Below are 14,455 nucleotides of genomic sequence, written 5' to 3' on the forward strand. Positions count from 1 at the left end.
AGATAGATAGATAGATAGATAGATCCTGAAAGGCACTATATGATAGATAGATAGACAGATCCTGAAAGGCACTATATGATAGACAGATAGATAGATAGATCCTGAAAGACACTATATGATTGATAGATAGATAGATAAGGAAAAATTCACGTACTCCAGCAGCAGCATACTGATAAAAAACAATATTAAATTAAAGAGTGATAAAAATGCAGGTATAACAGACAATAACTTGTATAATGTTAACGTTTACCCCCCCGGGTGGAATTGAAGAGTCGCATAGTGTGGGGTCTCCTCAGTCACGGTGACAGCAGTCTGTCGCTGAAGCTGCTCCTCTGTCTGGAGATGATCCTGTTCAGTGGATGCAGTGGATTCTCCATGATTGACAGAAGTCTGCTCAGCGCCCGTCGCTCTGCCACGGATGTCAAACTGTCCAGCTCTGTGCCTACAATACAACCTGCCTTCCTCACCAGTTTGTCCAGGCGTGAGGCGTCCTTCATCTTTATGCTGCCTCCCCAGCACACCACCGCGTAGAAGAGGGCGCTCGCCACAACTGTCTGATAGAACATCTGCAGCATCTTATTGCAGATGTTGAAGGACGCCAGTCTTCTAAGGAAGTATAGTCGGCTCTGTCCTCTCTTGCACAGAGCATCAGTATTGGCAGTCCAGTCCAATTTACCATCCTGCTGCACTCCCAGGTATTTATAGGTCTGCACCCTCAGCACAGTCACGGGGACCAAGAGGGACCTGGGCCTCCTAAAATCCACCTCCAGCTCCTTGGATTCGCTGGTGTTCAGGGGTAGGTGGTTTGAGTTGCTATAGGTTGTGTTCCTATACTCTTCCTCCTGTCCACTCCTGAAGCAGCCCATGGGAGTGTGTGTAGTGTGTGAATGTAGTGACGCCATGGGAGAAAGTTGAGATTTTGTGTTTTAGCAGGGGCAATGTGACTGTGGGGGGTCTGGCTCAATGAGGCCTCTTCTCATCAGGGATCCTCTCGAACCCAACACTGTCAGTAATGTAACCGGATGAGCTGGACAATGAGGACACCAAATGAAGCAAGGGGAAGGTGCAAAGTGCAAACAGTGCTTTTATTAAAGAAAAACCTCAAACAAAAAATCAAAACTAGTGTCCACAGTGCAGGGTTCAAAATGCTCCACTGCTATAATCTCTCTATTATAATAAAAAAAAAATCCTGGGCTTCATCTCCTGCGGTGGGCTGGCACCCTGCCCAGGGTTTGTTTGCTGCCTTCTGACCTGTGTTGGCTGGGATTGGCTCCAGCAGACCCCCGTGACCCTGTAGTTAGGATATAGCGGGTTGGATAATGAATGGATGGATGGGCTTCATCTGATATGATCTGATAGAGTAGAAAACCAGAAGGGAGGCTAAACATCTATGTGAATTCTCCAACTTTCCGTGTAGGTAGAAGGCTTAAATTTGGCAGGCTCATTCCTTACAGCTTACTTACAAAAGTTAAGCAGGTTTCATATCAAAATTTTATATAGGTGGCTTCCCTGCGCTAACCGAAACCAATGTATGTACTTATTTTGGTGGTTTTGCCCAGAGGGGACTGGGCGGTCTCATGGTCTGGAATCCCTACAGATTTTATTTTTTCTCCAGCCGTCTGGAGTTTTTTTTGTTTTTTCTGTCCCCCCTGGCCATTGAACCTTACTCTTATTCGATGTTAATTAATGTTGATTTATTTTGTTTTCTTATTGTGTCTTTTATTTTTCTATTCTTTATTATGTAAAGCACTTTGAGCTACTGTTCGTATGAAAATGTGCTATATAAATAAATGTTGTTGTTGTTGTTGTATGACGCCACTGTCGGCCGCCATATTGAACTTTCCAACGGTCTTTGTTACTTATGGGCCCATCTTCAAGATATTTGGTACACGGGTTCCGAACGCTAACTGAATCCTACTTACGTACATATAAACGTCCATAGCCTGCAGCTCGGTCACCATGTGAGGCGTTGGGTCCCCCATCCCAACGCCTCCCACGTTGTTGGCTGCCTGCCTATATAAGGCCGTCCGTTACTCCGGTGTCTACATTCCCTTCCTTGCTTCGCCACGGGATTCACGTCTCCCTGCTGATAACTACAGCCTTTTTATTTAATCCATGGCTTCTCCTCTGTTTCATTGTTCATTTATTATGATTGTAGTTATTGTGTAGGCATTTTAGACTTACTTTACATTGCTCTGGTACCCATTTCCTTTATCATTCCAAACCCCATTAACATGTCTATCGAGATGATTACCATCGATCAAAGAACTGTCACTTACCGAGTGGTTTCCATGCCTGGAGATGGCACCTACCTTTTCCATTCTCTTTGTTACATATTGCACGGCCATATCAGGCTCACTCTTGATATCCAGAGGAACATTGTGTCTTATGTATTGAATGACTGGGACAGGTTCAATGATGTTTATGAATGTTTAAACTCTCAAAAGCTGGATGTGAAGTTATCTATGAAACCGGTTGTGTGCTTACAACGCTTGACAGATGCCGAATGTCACTTCAACACAACAAATCCTGCAAATACTGTCGTAATTGAAACAAACCATGAAACTTAAACCGATTATGACAGCAGCAATCCAAGCTGTGAGGTTTGAAACAAGATTACTGTTCACATGGCCAACTGTACGTTGCATGCTCAAGAGTAAGCTCAGCGCACAGCTTGGTCATATTACAACCGGAGGGCCGAACTCACAATGTGGTATACAAAGAGATCCTTAACAAATAATTATTGGTATATTTTCCCTCAGTTTAAAATGATTTAATTTTCTTCTTAATAAAAATTTTAAGGCAGTACTTCGCCGCTGCGAAGCGCGGGTATTTTGCTAGTTAATACTAATTGTGTAATCAAACCATTGAAATACTGACTGAATTTGTCCACATTACTGCCTAGGGAGATAAATTACATCATCTTGGCTAATGTTTAATTGTTCATGAACAGAAATTATTCACTTGGTTACTAACACTTTAATGATGAATCATTCTGACTCTGGAAAGGATTACAAGAGCCCTCAGAAGCAATGATGTGAACAATAAGAGAACTTTTTTGCTCGGGTTTGCATAGACTGCCTATAAGCACCATAAGCAGAGCACTTCCTGGTGATGTCTCCCTTAGCCCTGCCTTCTGTGTAACAATGCCACTATACTCCACCCATCCACTATGCACATCCTGCCAACTACACCAAGCATTTTCCATGGAATCACACCACCGTCCATCCCAGGTCACACATTATGAACTGTGGGAACTGCTGGTTATCAATGGCTCAATTACACAAGCCCTCCGAAGCAGTTCCCTTTCCTATGATTTGAACAATAAGAGAGATGTTTTCCACAGGTGTGCAGTGGAGTCTGGATTATAAAAACCCTCTGAAGCAGCTCCCTTTCTGCACCGTTAACAAAACGAGAACTCTTTTTTCCTCAGTCGTGAAGTGACAGCCTATGAACTCTGCAAGCGGATCACTTCTTAATGATGTCAGCTGAACTCTCTCTCTCAGTCAAACCCACCTTACTGTACAGCCCATCCATCTCCACACTTGGCCCATTCATTGTGAATATCCTGCCGACTACGCTAAATTTGTTTTTTTGTGTTTAACTGCACCATAATCCATCCCAGGTTTCACATTTTGTAGTGTTGCGAACCCTCAAAGTCTGCATTACAAAAGTCGTTAGAAGCAGCATCCTTTTCTGCACTATAAGCAATAAGAACTAATTTTTCCCCAGCCTCGCATTCATATTGCAAAATGAATAAACTTCTTTGCAAAATAAATAAGCTTCCACTATCATCTGCAAACACGTTTTTGTCAGGCTAGTATTCACTGACAAAATGTCAGAGTCTATTATGGTTGGTTCACTCACATCAATGTCAACATGTCTTAATTGAGGCCATTTTGATTATGCAATATTTAATTTTTATTCATGACTGGGCAGATGTGGTAAGTTCCCACGAATTATACTGGGTCTTATCCTGAAACATCGAAAAGTCGGGTTTTCCAGGATGCTCACCTTCCGACCTTCAAGTCAGCCATTTACTTGCAAATTCCTAGCATATCCTGCATGTGCGAAAGGTTTTAGACAAACGTACTCTGTGGCTGTGCATATCATCTGGTATATGAGGATTAAACTACTGATTTAAACTAAACTTATCCACAAAAAGCACTCTTTCATGTATTCAGAGACAGTGTGGCCTGATTGTACTCTTCTGTTTTTGTTTTAAGGATAAAGCCCATATGCTACAATTATTTTTGAAGGAATGAGTGCTATTGTTTGATATATATATACTGTATATATATGAAAAAATGAATGAAGGCTAAGAATTCAAAGTCCTAAAAAATAAATATGATCAAAAACCATGGAGTGTGTTTAGAATTCACCTGCTTATGATTTTCCTCTTCTGCCTGCAATTCTAAGACAAAATCTGTTGGCAAGTTTGAAAGCCCTCTATTTCACCACTTTACACCATGTTACTAGATAATTAGGTCCAAGAATTAGCACTTTGATTCAAGGAATATTTTTTTTTTCCAGGAGATTTGTAAAATTTTCTCTTAACAAGCTTTCCAGTTGAGCCCCCGTACTTTTTTTTGAAGAACTAATTTGAATGTAGCAGCAGGCGCTAACTTTAATTATTCACATCAGAAGCCTGAAAATTCTTACAGGTCTCCTTTTAGTTCATTTAATGGCTCAGACGTTTCAGATTTTTGGAGTAATAATGACAACTTCATATTATGAAACTCTCAGAAGCTCCATGTGGTCGCACTATGTGTAGAATTGTTATAGGCACCCTAGGTTCCCCAAGACCACTTGGCAACAAAATCTGACGATTCCTTGCCAATCTTATCAATGTTTTCCAGCAACAAATACAGTAAATAAGCCCACCCTGGATCAGATCCATTTGTTTTTAAAGGGAATTCTTGATACAGCAACGTTCTTCATGAAACCTGCTGTAGTGTTTTAAGGTAAGGTATTGTCAGGTATACTCCCCCCGACATAATCATCCTTTACTTTTAGAAAGTACCTTTATTTTACATAAATTTTCAAAACATTTCCTGTTTTCACTTTGTCACCATGGGTTACTGAGTGCTAATTCATTCATTTTCCACTACTTATCCAAAACCAGGTTGTGGGGACAACAGTGAGACCAATATGTCCTTTTCTCCACCCACACTTGCCAACTCATGCTATGGGATCCCAAGGTGTTCCCAGGCCATCTTTGAGATATAATCCAGCTACTTGATGTTGGGAAAAAAATGATCTTAAAATGATTAGAGCACAAGATTACAATGTAACAAAATGTGAAAAAATTAAAGGGGTCTGAAGAAATCTGAATCCAGTGTATATCTGATGTGAGTGTCTTCAGTTTTCACCTTGCTGATGTCACTCTGCAGGCTTTTCAATGGACGCCAAGGGATTACCATTCAGAGCTACAGCACAAGATCTGTTCTCACCGTGTCCAACATGACAGAGGATCATTATGGAAACTACACATGCGTCGCAATCAACAAGCTGGGAGCGGCCAATGCCAGTGTGCCTGTAATGTGTAAGTCAAAATGACCTGAGCTATCTCCTTTTGATTATTCTTGTGTGTTTAGTTCAGCTAAACTGTAAACTAATGATTAATCATCATAAGACAAGCAATACTTACCATTAATTTGAATTATTTCTGATGATAAATAGTATTGTTAACTGTGTTTATATGTCTTAATCATTGGGATTGCTTACAGATGATATCTTCTCAGAGTTCTGCATGAAACAACTAAAGTAATTCGTATTGTGTCTGTCCCAGCAGTCAGCTGTCTTTGAAGGCGCTATAGTTTGGCTTCACTAAGTCTTCGTTGAATTTTTGTGTTAAGTGCTTTGACTGTAATAAATGTTTCCAGTTGTACCAGGTGATCTACCCAGTTGTGTGACACGTAATTTGTATTTTTCTACAAGTTTTAGTTGCAGTTTAAGGGCTTTCTTTATAACATTAACAAATATGTAACACTGATAATGAAACCTTTATTTACAGATTATGAAGTGTTGTGAATTTCCATGGTCACATTTTGCCAACAGAGCACAAGGTGATGTAGCAATTAACACTGCTGATTCATAACTCCAAGGTCCTGGGGCCAAATCTTGGCCCAGGAACCTACTGTACACCCAACAATATTATTAATACCACTGTCTTGATTTTGCCTGATCCTCTTGTGCTTTTTGAGATAGTTCTGGGTACTTATTTCTTCTTACATCTCTATGACACCAAATGGGTCCAGTTAATTTGTGTGAGGATGAGTGCTATGCAGTAGACTGTTATTCCATCCATGATTAGTCCCTGCCTTTGCTTTTTTCTTGTGATCAAATCTTTAATTTAAGTTCAATAAGCAAAAAGGACAACCGATAATCACAGAAGTAATCGGGAGTGGTTTCCCCCTAGACTTTTTGTATACTCAGATATGGGGATGGATATTTGAGGAGTAAACCACAAGACAATGAATATATTTTATATTATGTACATTAAAGAACCATCAGCAACAAATCAATTCAAATTATTGATATATTGAACAATTATTATAAAAGTAAAGTTGAATAAATCGGACTCTGTAGCTGCATGAATTAAAAAGTACCATTTACGGTTAGTGGAAATAGTTCAAAAGTTGATAGAAATCTACATTTTGTACCTAATACTTGTATGCAAAATTTGGTTGACCTAAATGAAAGCGTACTCAAGTTACTGTGTGTAAATACACATACACAGACATAATTACAGAAATGGTATTTCTGGACTCAGGGGAGTCTAAAATGTCGAGATTCATTAAATTCTCGAAATCAAATTTTTGGACAATTACAATACTTTCCCTACGAGAAAGTAAATCAGATTAAGGAAGGTCTAAAACGTTGAGATTCATCCAAATGTCGAGGTCGAATTTGTGGACGACTACAATATTTTCCCTATACTTCGTATACGAGAAAGTAGAAACAAATTGTGGTGACGGTAACCAACAAAACCCCTCGCCTCCCCTCCCCTACCCACACAACCTTCCAAAAATCACCCTGTCAAACGTTCCCTAGAGGACTGAAAGCTGCCGATGTTTGTGTTGCCCAAGAGGAGAGAGAAGAACCAGAAAAGGTAAGAATTAAACATTAAGATTGGTAGTGGGACATGTACCCCCAGCTCCCAATCAAATGCACAGAGGTTTGTCTTTTCTCTACATTAGACAATGCTGAACCATCAATTGTTCAAATAAGAGTAGAATGAAGAAAGAGAAAGAGTCCAGTGAGAGAATTTGATTAGTTTTGCAGAGATGGTACCAGATAGAATAACCTCTGTTGGATAGAAGTTAGGACAAGAGAAGAGAAGTCTAGGAGAAGAAATATATGAGGCAAATATTAACAGAGAGCTTAGAGGTCCGTTAATCCAGAAAGAAGAGACTGGAGGACAGTCTCAAGTCATATGTAGGAAAGTGCCAGGGACAGTTAAAGGGCACAAGTGACAGATGGGATCAGTGGCCAAATACATAGCACAATGTTTATGAGGGGTGAGGTACAAGAGATGTACACATTTACTTATTATTAAGTATTAGCCGTGGCACCTGTTGAAGACAGGTAGTAGAAGAAATAAAAAATATTTGCTGTCTCTTGCCCTATGTGTTCCTTCAGCATCTTTCCTCTGTATTTGCATGGGTGAACGTCTCTTCACCGGCGTGTTCCCATAAATCCTTCTTTTCACACTCTCACGTTTATGCTTGCCATCTTTGAAGGCAACTACTCTCTAAGTGGGGCTCAAATGTCTTTACTCCTCCACATGAGTCTCACACTCGCACTTCCTCTTTTGTTGCGTCACCAAAGCCAAACTGGCCAATCAGATTGCTCAGGAAGACTGAAGATATGCCTTAGTGTTGTATTACATAGTGGTTGACTTTCCACGAGATGAGGGGTAAAGAAGATAGTCACATGGCCTGACTGAAAATAAGGGTAGGAGCCCAGCAAATCATTAAAGGCCTTTATTGACCTCTTAGGCACAGCCATCAGCAGTGTGTCTGTCTGCGGAGAGAGTGTCTATCTTATCGATAGGTTTGCTTACCTTGGCAGTGACATTCATGTCTCTGGTGACTCTTCCTATGAAGTCAGTAGACGGATTGGGAGAGCATGGGGGGGGTGTCATGATTTCGCTGGAAAAGGGTGTGTGGTGCTCCCCGATATCTCTGCAAAAGGATGAAGATCCAAGTCTTTAGAGTCCTGGTGCTTCCTGTTTTGCTATATGGTGGCGAGTCATGGACGCTATCCAGTAACCTGAGACGAAGACTGGACTCCTTTGGTACTGTGTCTCTCTGGAAATATCCTTGGGTACCGCAGGTTTGACTTTGTGTTGAATGAGTGGTTTCTAATGGAGTCCCGAATGAGGCACATTACCTACATTATGAGGGAGCATCAGTTACGGCACTACGGCCAATGGGGTGCGATTCCCCAGGGGTGATCTGGCTCACAGGATCAGATAGAGGGTTATTTACGGACAGTGGGACTGTACCACATGTCTGCCTGGGGGGTCACCAACCAGGATCCTAAGCTGTTTCATCGTGTGGTGGGTGCAGCAACATGCTATACCAGTGCATGCTCTGCAACCTGAACTGACCCAGCAGATACTTTAATGCAGACTTGTATGTAGGGATGCCACTGGCTTAAAGCTTGGAGAAAACAAGGAGGCAAAACTATAAGAAGGGTGGAAAGGGAGAGCAGAGGATATCAGAACCTTATTAGCCTTAAGGACTGATCAGATTTGAAATGAGAAGAAGAAGGAAGAAGAAGGAACAGAAAACCTGGACCTCAGTATTTGGAATGTTCCAAGTCCAGAGTCATCATAAATGTCAATAAGCACCCTGATGCAGTAATCAGCCCATGGATGATAAGTGATGGGTTTTCCAACAAAATTGGATTCTGAAAGATGGGTGTATAGCTGTGTCAAACTGCATTTGGGCAAAGATGTAGCTCAACTTTCTGAGAAATCTGGAAAGTATATATGACTAAGGGGCTTAAAGAAGGGCATGACACTTTTATTTCAGAGCAGAAAAGAGAAGAGCAGGACACCATATTGGATTCAATAGGGAACTGGGATGGTAGATTTGTAGGAGGATTTCACCTGTTATATATTGGTCAAAGAGTAAATGCCCAATTATATAACTCTATGTCTAGCTGAGATACTGCCCCTTTTACGCTTATCAGGAATCAAAGTGGATTGTTTAATGGATGGTGACTCTTAACATTACTTAGAAAAGCAGACTTCCATCCATCCATTATCTAACCCACTATATCCTAATTACAGGGTCACAGGGGTCTACTGGAGCCAATCCCAGCCAACAAAGGGTGCAAGGCAGGAAACAAACCCCGGGCAAGGCACCAGCCCACCGCAGGGCAAAAGCAGACTTAAGAGATGTAACTTCTGAGCCATAGTTGGAGTCGGAGGTACCAGAAATTGAGGGGTCGATGTTAGAGATGGAGTCTGTGGTAACAGGAATTATGGAGTTGGTACACCAAACCTTCAACATACTGTAAATTCTGACCCCTCAGTCCTTTGTGGGACTATGCTCATCTGATACTTGCCAAAACAGAACGAGAAGACAAGAAGAAGGGACCATGAGAAAAGGGATTCCTTGAAACTCTTAAAAATACAACATGTAATTAGACGATGTATTTTCCTGCAGAAAAGGAGAAATGTTGCTGCTCAAATAATTTAATGAGTTAGCCAAAGGACTGACGGCATGGGGAATGAAAATGGAGCAGACTTTCCCAATTAGTCTTATAGTATGAAAGGATTTCAAATGAACTAAACACACAAGGATCTGAGGAGAGATCAGAAGGAACATTACCAGGAAAGAGCAAAATATTGTTAGTATATATACAATAGGTGTGATCAAATCAAGACTGCAAAGAACAATGCATGTAGCAAGGGGCTCAAGTACGATATTAAAAAGTACAGGTAACGATGGACAGCCCGGTCTGACAACTTTTTAAACCTGAAAGGGTTGAGAAAGAGCTGAGTTGGTGAGGATTCCTGCCTTATGTTAAGAAAAACCATGGAAAGGTTATTAATTTAATGTAAACTTTCCAAAGTTGCCTTCTTCCATCAGGATAAACTATTATATTTCCTAGAAATGTCTATGCTGCCAGTTATTTATATCTTCTATTCCTGTCCTGAAGTAATTCTTGCTATTTTAGTGGACCTGTCTCGTAAAATGTACATGTCATCTGCCATTAAAATTTCATTTCATTCACATAAGTTACTCAAAGTCAGTCCTTATCTCTCCATTGCAGATGCAGCAATACAGATACATCATCTCAAAATGGCTATCATACCTTTGGGGCCATCACTGCATTATTGCAATTATTCATGAAAGTACTCATGCAGTACTCAATTTCCTCCACAACTACATTGGATCTGTAAAGAAAATGAACACAGTGTCCACTTGACGAAAATAAAGCATCAATATACAGCAGATTGATACCCTACAAATTAGTCACTAGGCACAACTAACAGGGCTGCACAGTAGGAATGTTTATTGATTTGATTACGCTTTGTAGCACTTTGAGACACCAGATGTTGCGGCTTTTCTTCCATTTGTGAGATTCTGTTAAAAATAGGCCAGGAAATTTGTATTAATTGCACCGAAACACCCACTGCGACCCCTGGTACCTCACCCTCCATCTTTCCAATGGAGACAACTGTGCGCATGTAGGTTATCTCGTAATTACCAGGAACATTTTTGTGTTTTTTTCGTTTGATTCGTTCGTTTTATTTTAGTCAATTTTTTGTTTATTTTCATTTTATATGTGTTTGTTGCATTGCACATTGACAAATTTCTGTTGATCTTCCACATCTTTAGCTTCTGTTTTTGGCTGCTTGGATAATAAATCATTGGCTTGTAAGCATGTCAGATCATCTCTTTTGGAGTCATAATGGACTCATCGCTATCTGCACTACACCCAGAAAGTGGACATCAGCGTTTAAAGAGGCTGTTAAGGGGATGTTATGTCGCATTGCATGATGTGTGTAGTAAAAGTCAAGGGAGTGTTGTGTGTATTTGTGATTATGCATAATACACAATATACGGTGGTGAGTCAATAATTATCCACTTCTTATTTTTCTTTCGGCTGCTCCTGTTAGGGGCTGCCACAGCGGATCATCTTCTTCCATATCTTTCTGTCCTCTGCATCTTGTTCTGTTAAGTCAATAATTATTCACACTGTTATGAAAATATTTTTTTTTTTGTTTGGCTTGGCTGTACATCTTTCACTGAGCACATGTGGACATGTGTCCATCACACTGGAAAAGGCATGGTTGGTCACCAGACTGTTCTTGGATGGTTGGGAGAAGTTGATCCCGGGGGATGCTTTGGTTCCATTCATTATTCATGGCTGTGTTCTTAGGCAACACTGTGAGTGAGCCCTGCACTCCCTTGGCTGAGAAGCAACCCCACACATGAATGATCTCAGGATGCCTTACTGCTGGCATGGCACACGACTGCTCACCTTTTCTTCTCCAAACAATCGGAAAAGAAATTCATCAGATAAAATGACTTGACCCCAGTAGTCCTCCGCATTCCAATCCCTGTACCTTTTGTAGAATATTAGTCTGCTCCTGATGTTTTTTTAGTTTCTTTGCTGCCCTTCTTGATACCCACCAGGTCATCCACCAAAAGTCTACGCCTCATTCACACCTTCCTGAACAAGCTCTGCACTGCTGGTGCCCCCCGATCCCGAGCCATGAATCGACTTTAGGCACTTGCTTGACTTTCTTGGGCACCCTGAAGCCTTCTTCACAACAATTGGCTCTCTCTATTCTAACTCAGGGGGAATCTCCAGCCGTGTCCTCGTCGACACTCTCACCCATGAGAACGAGAAGATCACTGAAGTGATATCAGCAGGTCCTTTTGTGGCAGGGCTGACGTGCAGTGGAAATGTTTTTTTTTTTGGGATTAAGTTCATTATCATGGTAAAGGGGAACTTTGCAATTAATTGTAGTACATCTGATTACTCCTCATAACATTCTGGAGTAGATGCAAATTGCTGTCATAAAAAACCGAGGCAGCAAACTTTGTGAAAATGAATATTTGTGTCATTCTCAAAACGGTTGGCCATAACTGTACAGTTTGGCTGAAGGACCAACTCAAGGAAGAACCCTATTGGATACAAACTTCTTCCATTTCATAATTACTTAGTCATTATACTCCTGGGAAGATTCAAAGCTTTAGAATTGGTTTTATCCCCTTGCCCTAATCTGTGCCTCACACACTTTGGTCACGGTGGTCTACAGAGAATTCCCTGTTGTTTTTTTTCTAACATGTAGTATGAATTGTGGGACTTTAATATACACAGCTACACATGTGCCTTTCTAAGCAATGTCCAATAAAGAGTTAAAGCAAGCAGGATGCACCTGACCACAGTGTGGAGTGCCACAGCAAAGGACCTGAATACTTTTAAAAATGAGAGATTTCACTTTTAAAATTTTAATAAATTTGCAAACTTTTTTGAAAACATGTTTTCCCTTTGTCATTGTGAGCTGTTGTGCATAGATCAAACCACTCTACATCAGAGAGGGTGCCAGACTTCCGCTTCCTGGGAGTCCACATCATGGAAGACCTGTCCTGGGGTGTGAACACAGCTGAACTGGCGAAGAAGGCACAGCAGAGACTTAATTTCCTGAGAATCCCCCAAAAACTTCCGGTGTCCTTCTATCACTGCTCTATTGAGAGTATTCTGTGCTACTGACCACACTGCTATCGTGGGCTGCATCAGGAGTGGGCAGGAGGAGGAGTATAGGAAGCTAATCAAGGACTTTGTTAAATGGTGCGACTCAAATCACCTACACCTGAACACCAGCAAAACCAAGGAGCTGGTGATGGATTTTAGGAGGACCAGGCCCCTCATGGACCCCGTGATCATCAGAGGTGACTGTGCAGAGGGTGCAGACCTATAAATACCTGGGAGTGCAGCTGGATGATAAATTGGACTGGACTGCCAATACTGATGCTCTGTGTAAGAAAGGTATGAGCCAACTATACTTCCTTAGAAGGCTGTGGATAGTTGTGGCGAGCGCCATCTTCTACGCGGTGGTGTGCTGGGGAGGTAGCATAAAGAAGAGGGACGCCTCACGCCTGGACAAACTGGTGAGGAAGGCAGGCTCTATTGTAGGCATGGAGCTGGACAGTTTGACATCCGTGGCAGAGCGACGGGCGCTGAGCAGGCTCCTGTCAATCATGAAGAATCCACTGCATCCACTGAACAGGATCATCTCCAGAGGAGCAGCTTCAGAGACAGACTGCTGTCACCATCCTGCTCCACTGACAGACTGAGGAGACCCCACACTATGCGACTCTTCAGTTCCACCTGGGGGGTAAACATTAACATTACACAAAGTTGTTGTCTGTTATACCTGCATTGTTATCACTCTTTAATTAATATTGTTTTTATCAGTATGCTGCTGCTGGAGTATGTGAATTTTCTCTTGGGATTAATAAAGTATCTATCTATCTATCTATCTATCTATCTATCTATCTATTGTAGAACCTTGCCTGGACACAGACAGACGGACATCGTTTAAAGTCACCCAACACACGTTTATTTACAATATTTACAAGTGCACAACCCAGTGCCTCAGCACCAATCACCCTAAAGTCCAGGGCTTAACAACGGCTTTCCTTCCTTCAGGCTGCCTCTTTTCCTCTCCTCCAAGACTCTGTCCACTTCCACCCGACTCCAGCCATTTTATGAAGGGAGGTGGCCCCTTTTATACACACCCGGATGTGCTCGAGGTGCCTCCTGGCAGTCTTCCACCACCACGCTCCCATGTGGCGGAAGTGCCGGCTGTATCCCCGGAAGTACTCCGGGTGTCTCTGCTCCTCTTCCCCCCAGCTGAGGTCCAGGGCTTCAAAGGCATCGGGGCGCCCCCTGGCGTTGACCACGGGCCCCTACTGGGTTGAGCTTCCAAGCTCTCTACCTGTGGTTCCCAAAGCAACCAGGGTGGTCGCCCCCTCGTGGTCTGGAGGAGGCGCAAGCCCTCCTCTGGTCCTCCAGGGCATCCCGGCTGGGTACCACCCCCAGCCGCGTGCCACACTATCTATCTACTGGCTCTGCGTGGGGTTTTACCAGCTGCAAAACAGCACGGAGGAGAACACATCAGCGGATCATAAAGATGGTCCATCATCGGCTGTTCTTAAAACATCTTGTAAGAATTCTCACACTCCGCTCATGACATGTTCTAACTGTTGCCATCAGGCAGAAGATATAGGAGAATCAAAATTAAGACTAAGAGACTGAATAGCAGTTTCTACCTGCTGCTATTAGGGCACTAAATGCCACCTCATCACCTTCAATGCAGCAGTGCAATAGATGACATCTTGTGTAATAATGTTTCATGTGCAATAAGGTCTTATGTTGAATGTTTGTGTTCCACCTCATTTCTTCTTATCCTTTCCTA

At 42.0% G+C, this 14,455-nt stretch overlaps 1 protein-coding gene across 1 annotated transcript in view; it reads left to right on the top strand.

Annotated features, from left to right (window-relative positions):
- The window catches only part of LOC120538322 (neuronal growth regulator 1-like), a 238,603-nt gene extending 225,819 nt beyond the window's left edge, over window positions 1-12,784 (top strand). The window contains exons 5-6 of the mRNA XM_039767784.1: window positions 5,394-5,545; window positions 12,539-12,784. Of these exons, the coding sequence (XP_039623718.1) occupies window positions 5,394-5,545; window positions 12,539-12,747 (361 nt within the window). The 3' untranslated portion in view covers window positions 12,748-12,784. The remainder of the gene's footprint in view (window positions 1-5,393; window positions 5,546-12,538) is intronic.
- The last annotated feature ends 1,671 nt before the right edge of the window (window positions 12,785-14,455 follow it).

This window comes from Polypterus senegalus, chromosome 10, assembly GCF_016835505.1.
Source record: "Polypterus senegalus isolate Bchr_013 chromosome 10, ASM1683550v1, whole genome shotgun sequence".
In the NCBI taxonomy this organism is placed as follows: Eukaryota; Metazoa; Chordata; class Cladistia; order Polypteriformes; family Polypteridae; genus Polypterus; species Polypterus senegalus.